The sequence below is a fragment of the Argiope bruennichi genome, chromosome 4, assembly GCF_947563725.1.
Source record: "Argiope bruennichi chromosome 4, qqArgBrue1.1, whole genome shotgun sequence".
NCBI classification, from domain to species: Eukaryota; Metazoa; Arthropoda; class Arachnida; order Araneae; family Araneidae; genus Argiope; species Argiope bruennichi.
The window spans coordinates 107210590-107236155 of NC_079154.1; the positions used below are offsets into that span (position 1 = coordinate 107210590).

At 30.5% G+C, this 25566-nt stretch overlaps 1 protein-coding gene across 1 annotated transcript; it reads right to left on the bottom strand.

Moving 5' to 3' along the window:
• Positions 1-7020: 7020 nt before the first annotated feature.
• On the bottom strand, positions 7021-24051 carry LOC129965722 (protein ABHD11-like). The gene is made up of 6 exons (XM_056079845.1): positions 23933-24051; positions 15434-15589; positions 14758-14931; positions 11871-12056; positions 9320-9519; positions 7021-7276 (listed from the first exon to the last, which is right to left on the bottom strand). The coding sequence occupies exons 2-6, from the start codon at positions 15575-15577 to the stop codon at positions 7120-7122; spliced, it is 861 nt and encodes a 286-aa protein (XP_055935820.1). The 5' UTR covers positions 15578-15589; positions 23933-24051; the 3' UTR covers positions 7021-7119.
• Between the last annotated feature and the right edge of the window lie 1515 nt (positions 24052-25566).

Below are 25566 nucleotides of genomic sequence, written 5' to 3' on the forward strand. Positions count from 1 at the left end.
ACTGTCTTGCATTTACATTGTGATGGTAAAACAGTCCCTTTGCCTTAACGCCGGGACAACATGATTTTTCTAAAGTCTGCTGTATCAGTAATTTGTGACTGTACATCTAACGAACCCGTTCACGGTGACTTCCTATAAGAAGTGCTGACTAATAATGAAATTCGCAGTGAACCCACATCATACCCTGACGTAAGGTGAAAGTAGCGGCTGTTGATGCACGAAATGACGACTATTGGAACCTAAATGGACAGTTTTTGTGTGTTCACAGCACTATCTAAGTGAAAATGCACTTCGTCTGCCCATAAGATATGCGATGAACCACTCATCCACTCATCACCCAAGTGCTTATCCACTTGCAATCTACGCCTTGAAATACAAGGCAAAATCATGTAAAATGATCTTGCGGTTTCTATTGATGCGCAATATGCATCTTGTAAAGGTATAACATCAGAATTTTGCATAAATTCATGCTCGCTGTTCCTCGCGGGATCTCCAGTGCTCATGCTATTGAGCTTTACAGTAGCATTTGAAGAACATGAAACTACCTTAGCTATTGAAATTGCAACTTCCTCCACAATTGCTGGCTCTGTTGCATGTTGTCCATTGCTCGATGCAACATCCAAAGAAACAGTTTTTTGAAACTTACGCACATGCCATTAACTGCATTTATGGACATGGGTCTTTTACTAAAGTTTTTCACCCGCCTGTGTTGCTGAAGTGTTGCTACAAGTGTTGCTGAAACATTACTCACATTCTAATAAAAGGGTTTTACGATCAATGTGCGTTCTTGCATGGTCATTACAGGCGAATTATTTCTTAGAACCATGCATATCGCATTTATAGCGAAGTTAAATATTATATTCATTAATACATGGTTTTAAGTAGTACAGCGCCATCTATTAGTAAAATGTCAAACTATTTTTCCTTGGAAGCCTTGGCTTCATGGTCTAAATAACAAATATATAAAGTTTCAGTTAGATCATTTCTACAGAAACTGAGAAAAGAATATCTCAGTAACTATCAATTTAATTTCAACAACCAGTTTTATAATAATAAAGAGCTATTTTTATAATAATAATAAAGAGCTTTTTAATGGATGCTGCTAGTCTGTGGCTCTCAACCATGAATTTGAAGATTTTGAAGACAAAAAGATTCTGAAAAACGCAGTGATAATGATCCTTTCACTCTTAGGAACCGAGATCTGAAAAATTACATGTAAAGTTTCTCCTTCGTCAGAAATCTATATTAACCGGGGTGTTCAAGCAAATTAATCAAATGTTTAATTAAATGTTTTTGTAGAGCTAGTAGTGAACGAAAGCTATTGGTACGCTGCTGTTATTCGATTAACCGCCCGTTTTGTTATTTTTTGCAAGTGCTGTTCTTTCTTTGTGAACAACTCGCTTCCGTTTTTGTTTCCAGTGCTTCACGTTTTTTTTTCTTTCTGTGTTTTTTTTTTTTTTTTTTTGAAATAATCGTGGGATAAAATGTCTTTTCTCACTTCCCAAGTTGTTGAATACCTCAATTCTACATCTAGTGGATGGTTTCCATGGCAGTATATTTAATAAGAATTCTGTTTCTGTGCTTTTAACTATTCAGAATTCTTACCTTAAATATATAAATTAGTACAGGTCCTTAAAAATGTTTCTAACCCACAGCATTATTCTGCTTTAACTGTGATCGTATCTGCCAATGGCGTTTGTGATTGGTGATAACTGATTCCCTGTTTTTCCTCCAGCTAAATCACAATGATATTTCCATTTTAGAATAAGTATGGCCGCATCATAAGAGCCGCGAAAACTTAAAACCTTGGATAGTTCAATTGCTCCATACTTCGCTTCCTTTAAATAAGTGATGAACTCGACTTAGAGTACACTTTTAGCTGTTTTTCTTGCATATAGGTCACAAAATGTTCTTCAAAATGCACAAGACATCTTCAATTTTTTTTAATTGAAAAGAAAATATTAAGATGTTATTTTTCGATTGTACTTTTGTGAGCACAATGGCAAACTTAAAGCAATGGATACCCTCCGATAATCAGAATTTTCATATTCATACTAATTCCACAAACATTGGGCAATATTTAGAGAAATGTAAAGCTGTCTAGTATCCTTGATTTGTAATAAATCTATTTTGAGCATATGATCATCTTTATTTTAGTACAGCACATAAAGGATTTACTGGTTGTTGAATTGAATGACTGAAGGACAACTGAATGATTTTTCAGAAATCCAGAATTTTTCGAGGGTCTTGTTTCTTTTGCAGACCTTTATGTATAAAAAAAAATCAAACTTTGGTAGAGCATTTCAAAATATGGTTTTACTTAAATAGTTTTTCATTAAAACCACATTATAAAAATTAACAAATAATTTTATATGAGTAGATAAAATCGCGTTTTGCCTTAATTTTTGGAACACTCTTGGCGGATGCATATGCAACCTGAAAATAAGAGGACTGGTAAATTGTTTTGCTAATCTGGCAATATAACCGCTAGGAAATATATTTCTGAAATTTTATTTAGATACTGATAATACAAGAAATAAAGAAATGGAATCAGTTGTTAAAACTAAATTAAACCAGTGATAGTGCGTCCCCCTCAACTCTTTGTTAGTTCTCGAAGTTTAGTGCAGAAATGTGATTTGAACTGGCTTCTTTTGATAGATTTTGTTCACTATTTGATACACATCTAGAGTTTGGGTATCATGCTACATATAAAGTTTCAATTTCGTAGCTTGTAGCTAGAGAGATAGAAAATATGGTGAGGTCAAAATGTTCAAAATTATATTTTCAAATCGCTGTAGCATTACAAAACTGTGATTGCTGTTTATCTATAAAACAATAAAATATCATTAAGTCTGATAATATCAAGCGATCACTCTCAAACCGCTTAGGTATTCGCAAAAAAATAGAGAAATTCGCTACTCCTTAGTTAGTTTTTTGCTCCTTTAAGGATACCATAGAAATAATCAAATAACTTCAAAGTAGTTTTTAGAATAAATAATGACGATAATTTCGTATTTTTTACAGTGAGAGTAGTAGAACTTCTTTTTTTGACTTTGTTGGTTCTTATGGCACTTGCCATGCACAAGCCCGCTGTTACGAAGACAGCGATTTTAAGCCGGGGGCGGGGAGCGTTTCTTGTTTTTATAGTAGCGACATCTAGGGACAAGAGTACGACTTCGCTACTCACGCATCATTCATTCGCTTGCACAACCCCTTTTTACAGGAGGGCACATTCACACATCTCACAGATAGAGCAACGGAAGAACAACCAATCCCAAACTGGGACTCGGACCCAGTACGCCTGGATCACGGGGAAGACGCGCTACCCCTATGCCAGGACGCCGGCTCTTATTGATTTTTTTTAGCTTGTAGAACATTTCTGAACACTCTATATTCCTAATATAAGTAGGAGAGCTTCGCTAGACGAGCCCAATAACAAATGCTTAACAATAAATTTAACATATTGAAACAAATAAAATACACAAATGCAGTAACACATTTCAAGAAACATATTCAATGCATTGATTTTTTTCCTATTATTTTGAAGCTATGCAATCAAAATGAGTTTAAGATCTGCCATCGCTCTCAAAAACTCTCATTTGGGGTTGATTTACTTTTTTGCATTCTGACAATTTGTACAATCTCTGTTTCTACTAATAACTAGTCGCTTTTCGCAATAAGTTGATACGACAGGTGTATTCGTTATATTTATGTTAAGTCATTCAGATGTAACTTCATATCCATGATACAGTGAAATTTTCAGACATTCAAGATTTGCTACTATAATTATCGCACCTATGCTTCGCTCATTGCGCACATGACCTATTTCACTGGTGACTCCCCATCATCTATCTTATAAATTTCGCAGTATTGTAACTCCGTTCTTTTATCCTTTGAGTGAAACTACATTGATACTAAAATAAAATCCTTTTTTTTTAATTCCTACTATTAGCTCACACTCTCTTTCTATATATATATCTTGTTCAAATTTTCAATCGTTAATAAAATACTATTTATTCATCCAATCAAGTTCAAATACATTTTTTTAAACTTGTAGTGAACGACACTTGATGTTAATGCAGTTTTTTTAAAAAAAATACATTAATTAATTAAATTTGTCTAATAATTTCTATTTGGTCGCCAAGTTTGTCGCCAAGCTCTATTTTGCCACTTAATATTGTAATTCTGTCAAATGTATATACATATTTATATTAATTGTAATTATTTAATAAAAAGTAACTAAAAAAAATTGTTGACCTAAGTAGGAATTGATTAATTATTTTTATATATTGTTTTTAAATTTTAACAATGAAAAAAAAATGCGATAAGATAGTTGATGAAACAAGAAAAACATTTTGAACTTCAGTTGTTCAATGTAATCAAATACTGGAATTAAGAAGGAAAAAAAGAAAAGAAAAGAAAAATTGCAGAAACTTAGCAAAAGTGTTCATGGCTATTAAATTAATATCGATAAAAAGACACTTTTTAAAATTCTGAAACTGTGTACAACTAATTTTTGTGTAATAATATTTTCAGAAGTTCTTTCGGAAGATGTTAATATCCAGTAATTTTTATTTAATTATAATTTCATTAAAAATTTAAAAATATTCCTCCGAGGTGCACATTTTAACTCTCAAAATATCAAATTTCGTAACTGCAAGTCAAACGGTCTGGTCAGCAGACAACATAAACACATACATTCACCTTTATTTTTATTTATCTTAAATCATCTGTTGTTATTTATCTTAAATTCTATTCTTATATGTCTTTTTCCCTTTTGTAATATGAAACGCGTCACTGGTCATTTAGGAACGGACGCAAAACTACACTGTTTACTCGAAAATACTTAAAGTAAATGCTCATCTCACGTTTAAATATATCGCTTAAATTCTAACAATCTTTTAAGTTGCAAACCCCATTTGATAAATGTATTAAGAAAAATGCTAAAACGCTGTTTAAAAAAATTATTGAGTTATACAAATAATGCTAATTATTATAACATAATATGCTAATAATAATATATTATAATTTCCAACAATTTCGTTATGTCTAATATTTTTCAGCTGCAGTTTGCAATTACTCTTTTTGACCCAACAATTTTTCAAAGCAAAAAAAATCTTGAATTTCAAAAAGAGCTTAATATTTTACTTTTATATATTATTGCAATTTCGTAAAGCATATATTCACCAATCTGTTGATTGTCAACACATTCAGCATTTCATTAATACATATTCTTCGTTAAAAATATACTTTTTACAATGCAGGAAAATTTTGCTTTATATTTGAACAATATAAAATTGTTTAATGAGAAATTTATAACCAAGATATATATGTATTTATTATGCTTTATATTTAAATTTCCATGCTTTTGAAATTAAATCTATTGTAATTTATTATGAAATTATCAAAATTTTTAAAATGATTTACATCTTTCTTATTTTAAATATCGTAAACAATAGAATGGACAGTAAAGAGAATTTTAACAAATCAAAATTAGAGAAAATTATAAAACAGACGAACCTTCAATATTTCGGCCAAAACAAGCAGAATAACAGTAAAACGAATTAAAAAAAACACCGTAAGTAAAATAATATAAAATTTAAGTATAATGAAACTATTCAAAATAAATCTTGTCTCAGCAATTAAAAGATAACCCTCGAAGCCAAGAAGAATTATGGAAGCGATTTAAAAAAAAATCTAACAAAAATGCTGAGAAGCAAAAGTTTATCAGATTAAAATAAAAGTTAATTATTTATCAGATTAAAAACTACTGAATCTCTTAAAAAGGCAAGGAAGTTCATGAAATGTTTGCTCTAAAGAAAGCATCATCGGTACTTTGGGATGATTCCGTTGACCATTTTCGCCAAACCAGATATTATCCCAAAAGGTAGCTTCTGTGTCAATAACCGCATTGCTTTCCATTATGATGGCGCTAAAGGATTGACGCATTTTCGCATTACGAACTCTGGTGTCGTCCATCTGACCGCGATTCAAAATTAAGAGTTCCGTCTCAAAATAGTCCTAGTGTTGATTTAAAACAGTACGTTAATATAACTAAATTAATAAAGATTTATATCATACTCTTATTTTATGATGAAAGCAACAATGATGCTAAAATCATCATTAAAAAATAATAAGGAAAATAAAAGAACAACGATTGTTTCCAGTGAAATTATTCCATCCCGCCTCAGCCACCTGTCCGATTGCGTCAAATGGTTGGGGTTAAGTTTTTTCAAATAAAAATTCAGGATCCCTAAATACATCATCAAGGATTGCTTCCCTCCCATCAATACTCCAATTTTGTGGGATGTCGGAAATTCACTATTTTACTCACATTCCCTTAAGGAAAAGCCTCAACATATTTTCCCAGCCATAACCATTGTACCAATTTTGAAAATTTTTGTTTAATATCAATACTTTTGATCCATGCCGTCAAAGGCCATCTCTTTCCCTCCTCTCTATTTCGATAAATATCGCAAAATAAATCCTAGTCACAGAACTCAATTACAACAGCAAGACAATTTAGATCGTCATTTTGAAGTACAGCTAACCAATTAAAAGGCTCGATCATTTTTGTTCAACTATAATTTTAAAAATTATGTATGTTTAAAATATAAGTATAATTTAAAAGTGCAATATAATTTGATGTAATTAAAAAATTAAATAGCCAAAGATTCTAATTAATGATACTCAATCAAATAATAATAATACTCTGTTTTGTTGTGATAAGAAGTGATTTATCAAATTTCATCGCCATGTCATAATAATTTTTAGTAATACCAAGTGCATTTGGCGCACATATTAATGGTTTCAATATAGTTATGTCTATGAATGTTGATGAGATATCTCTTATCAAAGCATAAGAAAATACTATAATAAATTACTATCAATTAAGTTATATCAATTAATGTTGCAAATTTTAAAACAACACTGTTACCTATTCTGTTACCTTATCCATTATAATCGAATTAATAAATCAATAATTATAGTCTTGGCAAAATGAATTAAAAATCAAGAGAATACAATATTTTAAACATAATTTATTACAAATTTAAGAAATATGCTATTTTACAATAAAATATGGTGTATTTAATTAGCAGCTCTTCCAGGGTGTACATTTTAATACTTTGATTTCACGTCACTGTATCCATTAATGAAATTTGTAACCTCGTATACAAATCTTTTTGGGTCCTCAAAATGAATTAAATGAGAACCACCTTCAATCCCAAGTTTTATTGATCGAGGAAAACATTCCAAAATGCGTGGATCTTTGTCCCTAAAAATAAAAATTCGAATTATTACAAAGAAAATGGATGCTAACAGTCAATGCTAAATAATAATAGAAAAATCAACTTTAAAAAGTGTGATGTATGGACACACATGTATGTATTGGACAAGAAAATGTAATGAATCAATATTATGTTATACCGTTACACTAATTTTGAACTACATCAATAACATAAAGATAAAATAGTTTTGTGTTATTATCTAGTAAAATTATTCCAAAAACATTATAGAGAACCTAGTGTTAGCTGTGTAGGTAAAAATTGAATGGTAATCTCTATTTCATTAGAATATTATTAGCTGAATTTTTTCTGAAATTAATACGCTAAGTAAAATATATCAACTTGTCTTAATGCTAGATTATCAATTCTAAAATCATATTTAGAAACTACAACACATGAAATACTATCGTAAATTTCGCACTAAATATAATAGTATTTGTATAGTACATCCTGTTGCCAAAAGCAGATGTGAATAGACATAATTTAAAACTCTAATATATCTCGAAAACGTAGATTTTTATAATCTAGGCATATGAGTGTCATCAAATATCTACAGAATGCATATTATGGTCTACTTGCAATTAATATTTGATAATTTTACACAAAAATTAAAAATCTGGTCATGAAATTCAGTAATATTTCAAGTAATAGATAATGAAAAAGAATATACAACTATATTTTTGATTTAGCTGATTAAATTGTTATTTTATACAACCATAGAAATAAAAAAACTGAACATAGTACTTATTAGAAAAAAGTACTGCAGATAATAATGAATACTCATTTCAAATATTTTTTGCAATACATAATTTTATGTTATTTCATTTGGTTTTCTTTAGTTTTAGTGGCTTATAAACAAAAGAAGAGAACACAAATGTCAAAATGCAAATTCTTTGAAATTAAAATTTAACATTTGCAAGGATAATTCTGATTAAATCCTAAATCCTATTTGTAATTTATCGTTCAATAAAAATAACACATCAGATTATTCTTTAAATAACGAAATTGATACATCAGCTATATTTTTTTTTAGATATGAATTAATTAAAGAAAAAAATATATTTTTCTCAATTGTTCACGTTTATTTTTAATTATTTTACATCGGCAGCTATTCAGTGAGACAGAAAAATGTATAAGCTCGTTTTTCTGAATTTCAAACAAATAATTTTAACGTGTTTTCACCTAAACGACAAATTAAAAAAGAAATCTTTTGTAATAACAAGGAAGAATGTGTATACCTACAAGTTAATTAATAGACCTACAGTTACTGAATTCAGTATAAATTTACATTTGAGGATAGAAATACGCACATTGAACCTATTTTTCGAAATTTTAATTAACTTTATCTTTATTATTACCCAATTTAATTGCTGCCAATTTATTTTCTAAATTTTGGTAGTTTAAAGAAATTATTAGTAATTTCGTACAACAAATGTCATTATAGTAGTGACATTCAAATAACATTAATTGTTTCTTAAGAGATTTATTATCGTGATTTTCTATTACTAATAAAAGTCAAGGAAGAAATTAATTCTCTGTTGTTAATTATCTGAGGAATCAGAAAATAAAATTACAACTATTGCAAAATAGTATGCGTAATTTGAAAACGATTATCCAGATATTATATTCAGTATTTATTAATAACACTATGACATCATGGTGCCTGACTTAATTAAAAACGCCCATTTAACTATTACATTAATAAGATTTTAATGTCTGACGCAGTTTATTTCTTAAATGTCTCACAAAGGCATGTATTATGACTGTCTTACGCCCATTAATCTATTAGATTATTAAGATTTTAATGTCTGATACAGTTTTTTTTCTTAAATGTCTCACAAAGATATGGATTACGACTGTTATGGGTGGGAAATTGCTTGAAATTAAATGCAAGTAATATTTTCGGCGGTTTAGCTAATCATTAGAAATCTGTTAGAAAATGGATAAACTGAAAAGTTTTTACACAATTTTTGTTAAACACAGATAAATCATGAATAAACTTTTAGAAAGAATATTAAGTAAAAAATACTTACACTTTAAAGAAAGATTTTGTCCCATAAATAAATAAAGCATCACCTAGGTAAATACCTTGTACATGTTGACGTATTTTTTCCGTAGTCAAAAACGTTTCTAGAGCATTCAAATTGGTTTGCCATGCGTAGGTGCCATTATGTTTCTTTAGAGGTAACATGCTCATATCAATTTTCACTCTAGCTAATTTTGAATTATTATTCTGAAAGAAAATATAGATTCATTTCAACACATATATATGTGTGTGTTTTTGATTAAATTTTAATAATGTTGGTTATTAAAAAAATTAATGAAATCTCATTCCTCAATATTTCTAAATTCAGTCCTTTTTGAAAAAATTTTTCCTAAAATCACAATGTTGAATTTTTGAAATTTATTAAGAAGATTTATTGTGATTCTAATTCAGAAATAATTTCTCCTTGTTTTCAGTAATTTGAAAGTATTTTTGTTAATATTCACCTGTAAATAAATTGAAAAATCATTTTCATATCAAGAAAAGCCACATTTAAAAATTAGAATTTAGTAAAGTAAAACTTATTCATTGTTTTTCTGCATTTAACCAAAAAATGGTGAGATTTCGAAAAAAGAATTTGGCATTATTTTTTATAAATGAAAAAAAGAAAAATGGTTTAAACGAAGAATGAGAAAGAGTAAGATTCTCAAGACGACATTAATTTCTAAAGAAATACATTCATAGGAAATTCGAGATTTTTTTTATTTTATTGCTAGAAGAATAAAACGCTACTATCATACCAAGCCATCATTTATTATTTTAATTTCTGTCCTTTAAATATTTGATAGAAGAATAAAATACTGATATCATGATTAAACTAGCATTCGTGATTTTAACTGCAGTTCTTTAAATATTTGATAGAAGAATAAAATGCTACTATCATACTAAACGAACATTCATGATTTTAATTTCAGTTCTTTAAATATTTTATAGAAGAATAAAACATTACTATCATATTAAATGTGCATTCATGATTTTAATATCAATCCTTTAAATATTTGACAGAAGAATAAAGCATTTCTATCATATTAATTGTGCATTCATGATTTTAATATCAATCCTTTAAATATTTGACAGAAGAATAAAATGCTACCATCATATTAAACGTGCAATCATGATTTTAATTTCAGTCCTTTAAATATTTGATAGAAGAATAAAACACTATTGTAAGACTAAACGAGCATTTATGATATTAATTTCAGTCCGTTAAATATTTGATAGAAGAATAAAATGCTACTATCATATTAAACGAGCATTCATGATTTCAATTTCCGTCCTTTAAATTTAAAATAATGAAAAGGTCGAAGATAAACATGAAAGAATTTTCAAGCAGGAATTAATATAGTGTTATTCTAAAATGGGAGAGAAATGTGCAAAAAGTAACAAAACCTTCCAACACAGAAAATATAATAACTAAACAAATGAATAAAAATATAAAAATAAAAATATAATTTTTACAAAATTTTTAATAAGCCAAACAGTTCGGTATAATTACACAATTTTTTTGTTTGTTTGAGAAAACATGTATATTGTAACTTTGTGATAGTTTCCAAACATCCAGAAAAACTGAGATAAAAGCAAAAATGAGGCCCATCTCACACCATTAGCAACGTCTTGTGAAGAGCAGATGATATTCTGAGAAAAAAGATTTTCACATCACACGAAAACTTAAACGTTATGCCAGCGTCCTGGCACAGGAGTAGCGCGTCTTCTCAGTGATCTGGGCGACCCGGGTTCGGGTATGGCTCTTTTCCTGTGTTCTCTCTATGAGGCATGTGATTGTGCTCCCTCTGCCCTGTAAAAAAAGGTTGTGAAAGGGAATGTGGCGCATGAAGCAATCAAGTCGTACTCTTGATCTAGTTAGCGTTACTGAAAAAAGAAGACACGCGCACTAAGCCTAAATCGCTGACAGATAACTACCAGCGAGCTTTTAAAGTGTCACAACACACAATTTGAACATTATTACTTTAAATGAATTTTTACATCAGCTTTATTAATGCTGAAAAGGTCCAAATGCACACAGAACGAAAGTACAGTGGGCGACCGAGACGACTGGATATCACTGCAAAATTTCCTCCCCCTTTCGTTAAGTGTGGTACCATGTGTATTAATATTCATGGTGGGTGCTTTGTTCTTTAGAGACGTTTTCCTAGATGAGTTGCAAGGTCAGAGACAATAAATAAGATCTCTCAAAGAATGTCCGAGTTTACTTTGCTTAGTAACTACAAGCTATGCAGGGGCCTCTTTTATATATCATCTCCTTAAGAACTCAAGCTGTAATTATTGATTTTAAAGGGCGGAAAGGGTTGCTTTTATCTTTGGAAAAAGAAAGGCAAGCGTTCCAGTATTCCAAGATATCTGAAATTCGAATTATCTTAGGACTGAGAAGGTTAAAGAGTTGGAATTGCGCTGTGCTGTTAATATTAATTAACAGGGTTTCAAAACACATACAAAGAATTAACTGTGATAATGAAAACTTATTTGCATTTTAGAGTATTTATTTTTATATAAAACAACTGTATAAATTTCAATATGCGTACTCTTCCAAGTAATGGTTCCATGAACTGCATCATTGCTTGTTTCACTTCATCCTCTTCCATATCAGAAGGTATGCTTTCAATAGATTCCCGTAGAATCCTCAAAAGATGCATAATTGGCGATTTTTCCGTTGGCCGAAAATTTTTAGTATGCATGTCTTCCACCACTAATTTCTCTACCCTTTCTGGCTGGAAAACAAATATGCGATTAATGAGCAACATCATAAAATGAAATTGATTGTTTTCAAGTTAATTATACAACATAATATTACTAAGCATATGCTTAAGCTATACTGAAATACAAACTGGTCAATTTTTAAACAATGTAAGCATATTTTTAGGTTGTTGAGCCATTACAATTCATAATTTGCTCACTCGTTTTTTTAAAAAAGTCATTATATAACGAATTATTTCAAATAATATAATTAATAAGAAATTATATTGTCTGAAGGCGTAATTCAATTAATTCTAACGTGTCAATTAGTCAGATTTATATTTGTTTAAAACTACCACTTCGGAATTCATCTCGCAATTTTGAATCGTTGTGAGATGACAAGGATGACTAACTCAGGCTTCAAATTCCAACATCTTTTTCAAGATGAGGATGTTTGGCATATCTTGCTCCAGGTACATAAACATGCTGCATTTTTGAATCTCGAATCTACGATCCTCCTACCTAGAGTATGAGACTCTTCCATCAGAATACTACTATACATGTTATTCCAGGACTTATCCTACTGCCTTATTGGTGACAATGTCTTTAAATGTAAGGAAAATTCAAACAATTTTCAAATGTTCACAAATAATTATTTTGTCATCAGAAGGTCAAAGAATTGCTAGCCTTATTTAATGAAACTTCGTAATAGGAAGTATATATCTAAGTCCAATATTCAGGGAAATAAAAACTCCTATGTTTTCTGAGGCACCCTGTACAGTACTATGCGAATTAATTGGGACAAACACAAAAATTTTCACAAATGTTGTTTAGTTAGTATAGGTTAACTTGCATGCACGGTATAGCAATATAATACAAAATATGTCCTCCTCTAGATTGAATGAGATCTTGCACACGGTTTGGCATGGATTCCACTAAGAACATTAATTTTTAATATCGGCATCACGAAACCAAACTTTTATAGCATTCTCGATCATTGTTTTCTTTGTTGAGCAATCCATTTTACTCACACATCTCTTTACAATACTCTACAAATTTTCGATGGGATTTACATCAGGAGAATTACCAGGCCAATCCAAAAGCGTTATTTTCTGTTTTTGAATAAAAAATCGTTATTAACTTGGCATAGAGCAAGATCTTGTTGAAAGATACCAACATCACCAGAGAAAGTTTGCATCATAGGCACGATTTTACTTTCTATTATAGAAATGTATTGTTTAGAGTTCATCATCCCTTCAACTGGTACTAAACTGCTAGGTCTTCCAGAAGTTAAATAATCCTAAAACATCTGTTTCTGAGGGTGCTTAACTGTTTGAAAAGGTTGTTGTTCCCTGATGGGTTCTCCACCACTTCGCCTGACAAATCTTGGTCAAAACCCTTGCACAAGAAAATGCGTTTCATCGCTGAATACAACCTTCTTCCAATTTTGTGCAGTCCAGGATTGATATTTCTTGGCCCAATCCAAACTTTTTTTTTTTTTTTCATTGCAGGTGTTAATAACTGTTTTTCGATTCGTTTTCTTGCAAATCCCCCAGCTTCAATAACGCTTCGTCGAACTGTCGATGAATCCACATTCACACCAGTAGCTAATAATTCTCTCTGAAGATCTCTATTTGTTTTGTAAGGGTGCATTGTACTATTTCCTACAAGAAATTTGCCTGTTCGAGGTGTGGTCTTGCTTTTGCGTCCACATTTATTCTTTTGTTTCGGAGACACTGTCCCAAAGTTCTTTTGCTGATTAATAACCCTAGAAACATTGGATTTTCCAACTCCAAATCAATTAATAACTCCAAAATCAAACTTTGATACATAGCCACAATTGCAATTAAAAAATCAAATCACTATGTTACTAAATTGCATACATTTATTTGGTTTTTGAACTATCGCGCTTACATAATTGTGAAAATACAGAAAAAATAGTAAACCTTTTGATGAGGATTTGATTTGAAATTCAATAACTGTCTGGATTTTACATGTTAAATCTACGTTCCGAATTTTATCCATCTAGATCTCTTCGTTTTGTAGTAATAGTGTTAACTTGAATTCGGAGAGCATGTGGTGGATTGTTATGCGCGAGGATAAAACCTGGTACCTTGTAGTTCGCAACCCAGTAACATGACCATGATACAAAGGCAATTGCTCGGGTAGCGTAGTTCTTAACTGGTTTATAAACTTTCACCTCAGACTCTCCCTCCAGTGAGTCGGAGGTGAGACGAACGATATGGCTGTTGAGTGGTGATATATTAGCTGTTGATTCTAATGCGCATGTACCTATCTGAGTAGCGCCAAGCGTTATGGTGAGTGGTTGCTGATGCTGTTGCTGCGTCAAGTGAGTCTGACGACTTTGATTGTGGGTAGATGGCGCCACAACAGCTGTACGAAGGTTGAAGGTTCATCGTCCGAGGTCACCAATGTCACCAACAGGCTTATAAGCTTTCACCTCAAGCGAAACAGACCAACTTCTTAATGAATTTCATTCCAAATTTGATAGATATCTACAAATTTGAAATAGAGACCGCATACCAAATTTCATCCATCTGGCTAAAAATGTTTTGAGTTAGACGGATCGTGTTCACAGGAAGACAGACATAAATCCGAAAAATACGACGATTCCTGAATGTCTGGACTTTGTTGAAGTTTTGGACAAATAAAATACTTTCTATTTATATACTAGAAACAGATAATGATGCGTAGTAGAAGAAGAGAACCACTTACCTTTTTCAGAGACAAAGTTAAAGATGTTCTACCTCCCATGCTATGTCCCACGAGGGTGGCTTTACGAATATTGTGTTGAGTCAAGAATGAATCCAAATCTTCAGCCAAAATATCAAATGTAAATTCATCACTCCAAGGACTTTCACCATGATTTCGAGCATCCACGGCATATACCTAAGAAATTTCAAACAGCAAAGGATAATTGTTATTTTCTACTTTAAAAATATATCATTGCTTTAAAATTCCCATTTTCATTAAAAATAATCTTTAATTTACTGTACACTTAATAACATAGAAAAATATGATAATCAGAAATTGCATACAAAATTTAAAAAAAAAAAAAAATGTTTTTATTTAAAGCGATTATAAATCCGGAAACGAAATTTATTGATTTACATTTTTCTCTAACTAATTATTGAAAGACCAAATTAAGGAGGTATATTATATTGATTTAGTAAATTTGATTAATTGCAAGAATAGTTATTGAAGTATAGTTATCAATAGCGAAATTTACTGAGGCAAAATGGAAACATGAATTTTGAAATGACACTGCTAAAAATATTTAATATAAATTAATATTTTCCACATTTAATTAATATGCATTTTTAACATTTGTGCCTTACATTTTCTAATTTAAGTACTGATCTTTATAAAACCTAAGATATTTTTAACCTACTTTTCTACCAGTTTGCTTAGCTATCTTAGGAGCTATGAATTTCCATGTCTTCCGTGAATCCAGCATGCCATGGAGAAGAATAACAGGTGGCAGATTTTTTTCTATGTCACCAGGTGGTAGGTGGAGATCGTATGCAAGTCTCATTTTAAAAAAAAACTAGAAAAATTAGAAAAGAATTTACACACATCAAAACTGTACATTTATTTTACATTTATGGCATTTATATATTCACTATAAAAGGTATGAGAGCGTAGAGATTGCCAAATGTTTATCCCTTCACTGTCAGGGAATTTACAGACGCTTAATTTTACAATCGTTTCCTACGAGATATCTCGTAAATGGCAGTGAATGTGTTTAAAAAAAGGAGGCCGAACATTTTTAGGTTAAGATGAAAGAAAATAAATGAGTATTTACTCAGTGTTTACTCTTTTCATTTGCTTCGGTTCGAAATTTTAAATCCGTCTCAATCAGTCCGATGACTGATTATATCTTTAAAAAAAAAGAGGAGAAAAATCGAGAATGTTATGTTTTTGATATTTTTTCTTACACTTCCTCAAAAAGATATCATTTTATACTCAGATTATAAATTTATCTAGTCTTATGCAATAAAAAGTTCTCTGTTGTCATCAAATAATTTTTTAAAGTATTGAAAAAGCCTTTCCTTTTAGGCAACTTTTTTTTTTCATTTTGTATTTTTGAGGAGTTTTTTTTTTTTTTTTTGTTATAACTGCGGAAAGTATTATTCAAATTAAAAAAAAAATGTTAAATCATCCAAAGATATAAACAACAAGCAAATAATTAAACACAGTAAAGGAGAGGTTCGATTATCTGATGACAAAAAATGCTAAAAGTGTACATTAGCGAACAGCGCCATTGAATATTGAATTTTGAATATTGAATTTGAATATTGAATTTGAATTTGAAGCCTTTGAAAAAAAATTTTAGAAATTAAAACGTAAAAATTTAAAATTTACTTAAAATAAAAAGTAAATGAAACTTCAAGTGAAAATAAAATAATAAATTGTATTTTTTTAAACTTTAGAATTACTTGTCCCTTTTTCTTTCTTGAAATTTTACAATCAAAGGATGGCACTAATAAAATAGTTCTTCTGAACATCAATAGAAAACTTATCAATCATATAAATCATCGCCTTTTTTCTGGTTAATCCCCATGCAAAAGAGTGACTTCAAAATTTAAGTAAAAAAAGTTGGGGCTGTGAAAAATAGGATTGCAATATTAAATGTTGTTGAACATTAATGAATTTTTTTTTTCAAATTGCTGCATTTAAATATTTTAGAAAAAATGTTAAACGATGCTATAAATGTAACTAAATTTTAAATTATTTGCTTTATCTTATTTTGCGATATGTTTTTAAATTTTCAGATTTGTCATCGTGATAGAGATTTTGATTTTAAAGATATTTTAATTATTAGATTTGACTCTCTATTTTTATATTGATTTAAACTATAATTAAAGATATTTTAGCATGACTTAAGAAAAGATGGGATTGTTTCGGAAAGAACATGTATAATTAATTAAAAAAAACATATTTTTTAATAATTATAATTTAAGAAATTTAACATTGGGTTACATTCAGTTTATCTGACAGAATGAGGAAAGCAATGCACTTTTTTAAAAATCTTAAGCGGATCATGATGATGATACTAATGAATTTACATGGATTAAGTTGGACACACTCCTTCCATAAAAAAAAAGTTTTGAGATTCATATAGGATGAGAAAAAGTATTAAATTGTTCTTTGAAGAAGGACAAATTTCAATGTAATTTTCAAAAATGAAAAAATATATTTAAATCAAACTATAGTAAAATAAATAAAAACGAAATTCCTCTCGGCAAGCTGGAAAGCAAAGGTAGAGATACCTTTACATCCGCTGTGGATTGCACATAGATGGCACTCCCGCCTGTTGTTTACTTTGCAGCGGTTTGGTATTAGCGCGGATAGAGCCTGGGACCTTGGGGTTCGTAGCCCAGTAACATGACCACAATACAAAAGCAATTGCTCGTGTAGCGTTGCTGTTAACTGGCTTATAAGCTTTTCACCACAACCCGTTCTCGGGTTGAACGGGGACTTGCGTGGCAGGCACGGACCCGAGCGGTATACCCTGAGCGTTAAACTCTGTTGTTATTGTTAATAAAAAAGAATATCTAAAGGCACCGAGAGTTCGAATTTCTTCATTAAGCACCACCACTGACCACAATTGCAACATGGTGCATCGGCACGGAAATTAATTGGATACGGGTAAGACCTTTGATATTTTATTTAAACATGGATAAATTAACAAAGATAAGAGAAAAGAGAAGCAGTGTTCGCAGCAGCGTCACTAAGCTACTAAAAAGAGCATATGTAGCTCTAGAGGAAGAAAAAAAAACGATTTAAATATTTTGGCAGAACTCCTCGAACTTTCAGGAATTAAAGAAGAAATTTTAAAACAATACAATCAAGAAGTAGAAGACCTTATTACTGATCCAGAAAAATTCAAATCAGAATTAAAAAGATTCTGAAGAATATGAGGAAAAGATATGAACAGTCAAAATTGAATTAAAGTGTCATCTAAAGTAGGTCACCGTAAATACTTCTGCCCAGGAATCTAATTCGAGCCTAAACAAATCAATAAATGATGTTTCGGCTCTGAAACTACCTAAATTAGAAATTCCACATTTTTCTGGCGAAACAAATTTCATGGAATTCCTTAATTGCTATAATAGTATCGGATATAATGACTCATTAACTAAAATAGAAAAATTTCCATACTTAAAATCGTTGCTTTCTCCTCCCGCGTACAACGTAGTTGCTGGATTCGAGTTAAATGAGAAAAATTATGATTCTTGTATTAAACTTTTAAATCAACGCCATGGGCGTAAGGATTTCATCGTAAATTCCTATAAGTCTAAATTACTAAATTTAGAGCCCGTTAGAAATTCATCCCACGTTAAAGGCTGTGTAGATTATATGACGATATTGAAATAAATATAAAAAAATTAAAATCGCTAGATGTTACGGAAGGATCTATGGTCATTTGTTGAATCCTTTGTTATTAAAATTATTGCCCCAAGATTTGGTTTTATATTTTTATCAGAAGCACAGTAAGGATAGTAATTGTGAGGTTTCGGAAATTATGGATTTCTTAAGAAATGAAGTTGAATCGAATAAGTAACCTAAAATGTTCTGAAACTCAACGCACCTTTTCTCCAAATTATAACATGCATCAAAGAAATTATTTAAGGCCAAAAAATGTTTCGTCCGCCGCGGCATTACATACCCAAGTAAAAGATGTTTGTATATTTTGCGATTGCGTAAATGGTCATGATTCAACAAGTTGTAAACTTTTGTATATCGAAGAAAAAATAAATAAACTTAAGTTTGAGCGTAGATGTTGGAATTTTGTTAAGAAAAACCATATGAGCATATTTTGTAAATCAAGTATTGTTTGTAAAAATTGTTCTTCTAAATTTCACCATGAATCAGTGTGTAGGAAAAATGATAATCCTATTAGCTCTATGAGAAACGTAGCTGGAAAGCAAACTGAAATCGGAAGTAATTCTCATAATTCACTTTCGATATTAAATTAAAATGTTGAGAATATTTCAGTATTGCATAGTAATGTTAGTGCGAAAAATAAAGCTTTTTTACAAACTTGTTCAGTTCTTTGCTAATTCGGATAAAAGATCGATATTAGCAAGTGACATTTTGGATAGCGCTTCTCATAAGAGTTTTATCTCGGCTAAATTAGCTAAAGCGTTAAATCTCAAACCAATAAGATACGAAGAACTTCTTATGTATTCTTTTGGCCAAACTACGGCTCATAAAAAACGATACCCGGTTGTATGCTTGAAGCTTGAGAATAGACATAATCGATCAAAATTTTATATGCTCGAAGCTCTTGTAATAGAAAATTTCCAATCTGTCTTTAAATATTTCAGACGACTTTATTTTGAGCGAGTTGACGGTAAAAAACATATAACTTGCCGACTCATTTGACAAAGGGATACCGGTGGAAATTCTAGTAGGCAGTGACTGCTTTTGGGAAGTTGTTTATGATCAACGGGAAAGGGTCTGTCAGAATACCTGGGTCATAAATTCAGTCTTCGGATGGCTGATAGCGGGTGTCGGTAAGAGGCGATGCGAGTGAAAGTTGTAAAAATGTTTGTTTGTTAATGGATTCTTCTATTTTGTTTGAGCTCACTAAATTTTGGAATATAGAGGAATTTCTTAGCGAAATACGAGGCCTTTCTGAGAGGGATGATCAATTGATTAAAACCTTCGAAAATAATATGGAATTTAATGGATAACGGTATGTTTATCAATAAATGTGGAAATATAATATGGGACCTCCGGTTGATTGGATTCTAATTTTTAAGTTGCGGAAAGGCGCTTTTATTCATTAGAATAGGAAATTAAATAAAAATCCTGAAATTGCGGACCAGTACAAAAAATTGTTAAGGATCAATTAGAATGCGATATTATCGGGAAATGTGTTTATGAAGACACTCGAACGGGATATCATATGACTCACAGAGCGGTTATCCGTGACGATAAAGCTACGACTCAAGTTCGAATAGTTTATGATTGTAGTAGTAAGGGAGGGGAAAATAAAAAAAATTTCTGCATGATTCGCTTGAGACGGGAGTTAATTCTAATGCCAATTTATTGGATGTTATTCTTAAACCTCGTGAGAATCAAATTGCGCTTTGAGGATATTTAGAAAAGGCATTAATTATGATAGAAGTAGCAGAGAAAGATAGGAAGCATCTCAAATTTTTATGGTTTCCGGAAGATACGGGCGGCTCAAAGCAAGTACTTAATCGTCTTCCCTTTGGCTTAACTACATCTCCCTTGCTTTGACTTGCGTTTTGAAATTTCATATAAGGAAAAGAAAGGAGATAAATATCCTAAATGCTGTGAAATGATAAATTCTCTCTATGTCAACGACCTATATTATGGAGTAGATACCGCGCAGGATGCTTATCAGTTAACTTCTTCTGCTATAGATATAGTACGCTCCACCAGGTTTAATTTAAGGAAATTAAGAACTAATTGTGTCGAGCTAAATAAACTTTGGTATGAGAATGGCTATGAAGAAAATACTGATCATGGGCAAGGATCAGGATTCTCCCCCCGAAAACAGGGACTTGCGTGGCAGGCCCAGTGGACCCCCCCCTCCCATTTTTAAAATTGTTAATAAAGAAAATACCTAAAGGCACCAAGTTTCGGAAGTTCGTTAAGCACTTCCACTTCGTTAAGCACCACCACTGACCACAGTTGCAATAACATCTAAGTTACTATCTGGTAACATAAATTGTTGATGTTAGAAATAGTCAATATTAAAGCTTGGAAATCACTTTTAAGCCCCAAACTTCTAGGATAATGCAGTTATCGAAAAGCTGTAAATACAAAAGTTATTCTATTTATACAAAAGTTAAAAGTCTTAATGAGGCTCTAATTTGGCTGATTGGAATTATTTTTATATCCTCAATGTTAAGAAAGTTATATCAAAATTAAAATTTCACCCTTCCCCATTTCCACCACCGCCCTTTAAGTTATAAGGGCTATTTACAAGGTTTATGGTTCGAGATTTTTACAATTCTAACAACATATTCCAATTCAATTGATGTCCAAATAGTGCCTCCAGGGATATTTAACATTGTGTATATTACATGGTCGGGAATTTGTGGACAGATCTGTCACAGAGCTTTACTTTATTAAATTTTATACAACTGAGTCGAGAAGTTTTCATCTGTAAGAATCAATATTTTTAATTTGTAAACTGTTTAATTCTTACTTGCTCAGACGGACTACTGTATTGATCAGTTCACGTTTCACCTTTTGATTCCAGGGACTGGGTGAGGAATTTTGTGGAATTACAACGTTATTAAAAATAATAACATTATTATTAATTATTAACATTAAAATTAATAATAATGTTATTATTTTTATTAAAAAATCTCTTGTTAAAATATTTTTTTACGAAAACACCTATTACGACTGGCACTAGCATAACTTCAACCCACCAGACTTGCAAGGGGTGAGCTTTGGCATGCCTACAAAAACTCAGGGTTTTTCGAGCTCTGCGCAGTGAACTTGCTGAACGGGCCTAGTGAGTTCATTAAGTCTCGGAGTGCTAAGGTACATCGTAGTTTCTTCCGTCAACCTTTTATTGACCTCGACTCTTTTTAAATAGGTTATTTCTGTTTTGAAAAAAAAAACTTATCTGTTTATATTTGACTTATGCTATCACAAGCGATACGTCTGGAGGAAAAAAAAAACTGTTTTAGACCGCAGATTGTTTCTTCATAATTACTTTGCACCTTATCAATGTCAATAATCAAAACGAACCTGAAATTAAAAACATTACAAAGAACAAAGGATATTTGATAATCATGATCTCGGTACGCATCATTCTAAAGAGAATAAAAGATAAGAATTCTTCATACAGCAAGCGTATATTATTCGAGTAGAAGCAACAATTCCTGACGCTTCACTTTTTATTAATTTTCGTAATGTTAAGAAAACCTCTTCTACGACATTTAGCTACCATTTTTGATTGATTATTATTAATATTAATAAGGATTTCAGGTATCAAGAACTCGCAGATGAATATCTTTTTACGATTCTGCGGGGAAATTTTACTCATAAAAATACTGCAGATGGTAAAAAAAAAAATAACTTATGCGATAAAAATATGGGGTTAATTAAAATAACTGGAGGTAAATTGTACACACTTTATCATTTTCTTCAATTTCAAATGATCGTACGTGGTGACAAATAGGATTTTAATTTATGTGAATGCATAATTATGGTATGACAGGATAATTTGGAGAAATGGCATTAAGCAATGCAATTTCTCCAAATTCATTCCTTAAGTAACTAATTTATGTGAATGCATAATTATGGTATGACAGGTTTATTAAGCAATGCCATTTCTCCAAATTCATTCCTTAATGAACTAATTTATGTGAATGCATAGTTATGGTATGACAGGTTTATTAAGCAATGCCATTTCTCCAAATTCATTCCTTAACTAGCCAGTTTCAGTTATAGTGATATTAAGGAAATAATTATGGTATGACAGGATCATTAAGCAATGCCATTTCTCCAAATTCTTTCCTTAATTAACCAGTCTCAGTTACAGTGATATAATGGAAATGTCATCAGTATGGCTTATAATTATATTTTACGATGAATTGATAATAATTGAATTTTAATTGACTGTGAATTCAAAAATGATCTCAAAATATAGTCCCGGGAAATATTTACTTTCGTCAAAAACATTGTAGACAAAAAAATTTTTTAATACAATAATAATGTATAAATTCCTTGAATAGCAATGATTTTTTTAAACGATATGTGTTTTTAATTCAAAAGAATCAAAACACATTAATTTTACATATTTTTGCATTTTTATATAATATGTATCAATTATTTGATGACTGATAAAATTCTATTTCAGCAACAGTACATTTGTTGCTAAAAATATATATTTTTACTTGACAGAATAAATTTTGCTAAACATTTGGAACCCATGCAATCTGAATAATGTGAGAATTTACTACCCAAAATATAATACGTTTTCCTTGTTTTAAAAATCAAAATTTTAATGCAATTTTCAAACTGAATGTTTCAAAATTTGAAGAAAAATTGATGATCTTCTAATTTGCCAAGAACTGAGAATAACTCAATGTCTAATTAAAGACTATTTTAATAATTTAAATGAGAGAAAAATGTAAATGCAAACTATCCGTCAATATTAGAATGCCAAAGTTAGTGGGATACCACAGAAAACACAGTGCGAAAAGAATTGAAAAAAGAATAAAATAAAAATAGATTGATATTAATACAAAATGAATGACATTATACTCATAGATGGTTGCCAATTTAATCATCAATATATGACATATCAGAAATTTCATTTTAGAGCAGATTTCATATTTGCCATTAACACAACCCGAAAATTACATATTTTGCAATTTCATTTTTGTTATATAGTTTATAGCTATATCACAGTTGTTATTAAATGATTTCCAAAGTAAAATATGCTGTCTGTAATGTAAATATCAATGGAAAAGTAATAAAATGTATTATCTGAAATTGTTATTCTTAAATATTTAGTACGCCTTAAGATTAATGCAAAACTACAATTTCTTTAGAAAATTCACTTTATAATTACAGATACAAAAACTCTTAATACAAAATATGAGCGATGTTATTCTAGAAATACTTATTTTTACATTTCCTCCTAAGGTGCATTTATTCAAAAACACGCCAAATTGGCGCTAAATCGTCAAACTCTGCAACTCGCCTGTCAATTTCCTCAAGCTCACAAAGAACGCTTTCCTCCCGTCATGTTGATGTTAGGCACGTGATGAGTTTGTTGTGATAACGATGCAATGTTTTCATTAAATTTAACGGGCGTTTGTAACTATTGAATGATTGATTATTTTTTCCTTCAGAAATTATGGACAGAAAAATCGCCACTTACCTTTTTATATAGCGATAAAGCGACCCCCTTCAGTTTAGTTCGTCAACATTTGAAAACTTTCGATTTTCCTGTTGCCTGCAGGTAATACTACGGCAGCGCCTCGCAGCGGAACGAGTTTCCTAATAAACATCACGTGAATAGAATAATTTTGCGGAGTTGCTCAACCTGAGAATTGTGTGGTTTTTCGTGTTTTTGTTACGAGGCTGCAAATTATTTCAGCTTTACTTTAGTAGTTCAGTTAAATTTTAATATATGATAGATTTGAAATAAAATTTTTTAAAGAAGTTTCATGTTACGCCAGTGGTTCTTAACCTTTTTAAGCCGGGACCCAAATTTGAGAAATATTTGAGAAAAAGTCAAAATTTTTTCATTGCTTTATTTTAGATCTTATTTTTAAAAAATCTTCAATCCTACGATGATGATTTTTTTTAACTTTCAAATTTTTTTATTTATTTTTTTAATAAAAAAGATAAACAAAAGTGCTTTCGATCCATAAGAAAAATATCTTCATCTCTAGTTGTTGTTGGCATTGGTTTGCAAAATAAAATGTCCTCCTGTATATATGTTAAACCTGGATACCGCACGTAAACCATGAGAAACTAAAATGTCTGAAATTTGGTGTATTACTAATTTTTTTGGTTCGACGCAGCGCGACCCAAGAAATATGCTTCGCGACCCAATTTTGGGTCACGACCCATAGGTTAAGAACCGCTGTGTTACGCTATAGACGTTTTTTAAGCAGCTGTTATATTATTCGAATAATTTTATGAAGTACTTTTTGAATAACTGAATTCATCCTTAATTAATAACATAACTAATCAAACTTAATTAATTTATTAATTATCTTGAATCGTTTAGTTAATCGTTCTTTTTTAAACTGCTATTTTTCCTTTCCTATGAAATCGTTGCAATAAAATTATCAGTGATTAATTTCATCAAATTTAAAAAAGAAACACATAAGTAGTGCAATTAATTATGTATAGTAATTATATCAATATAAAGTGCAGCTTTAACATCACAAGAAATTTAAAAATTGCGCCTCATAATTTACAAACTATTTGTGGTTTGTTGTTTGCGTATAATGACATATATGCAGTTTATAAATACAATAATTACAAACTAATTTTGAATATGATAATTGTTTTACTTAATTTCAAAAAAATTTCGATCCTTTCCAATCATTTTATATATATAAAAAAGGAATTAAAAAAATCATCAGCGTTATACAAAAACAATGAAAATAAACCGTTAAAAAAAGAAATAATGGCTGATATACAACTGGAACTTTAATGTGAATTTTATCTAATTTTTTAAGATGCCATTTTTAGAAAAAAAATTAAATATTCTAGTGGATATAATTTAAGCAATTATCCTTTGCGAATTTGGAGATCTTAAAAGAGTTTCATTGATTTGGCAAGGAAAATGTTCGGCCAGTTATTATATTTCAAATAAGATAATTTTTTTTGTGTGTACTAAATAAAATATTTTTAAAATTATTTATTTTTGCAAAAGAATTCCAAAGAAAATTGTTTGTGCCCATTAATTATCGATAATTTTCATGTCTAACAGACTACTACTTTCATGTCTAACAGACTAATAAGCAACGAATTGGTAGAAATTCTACATACTGTATC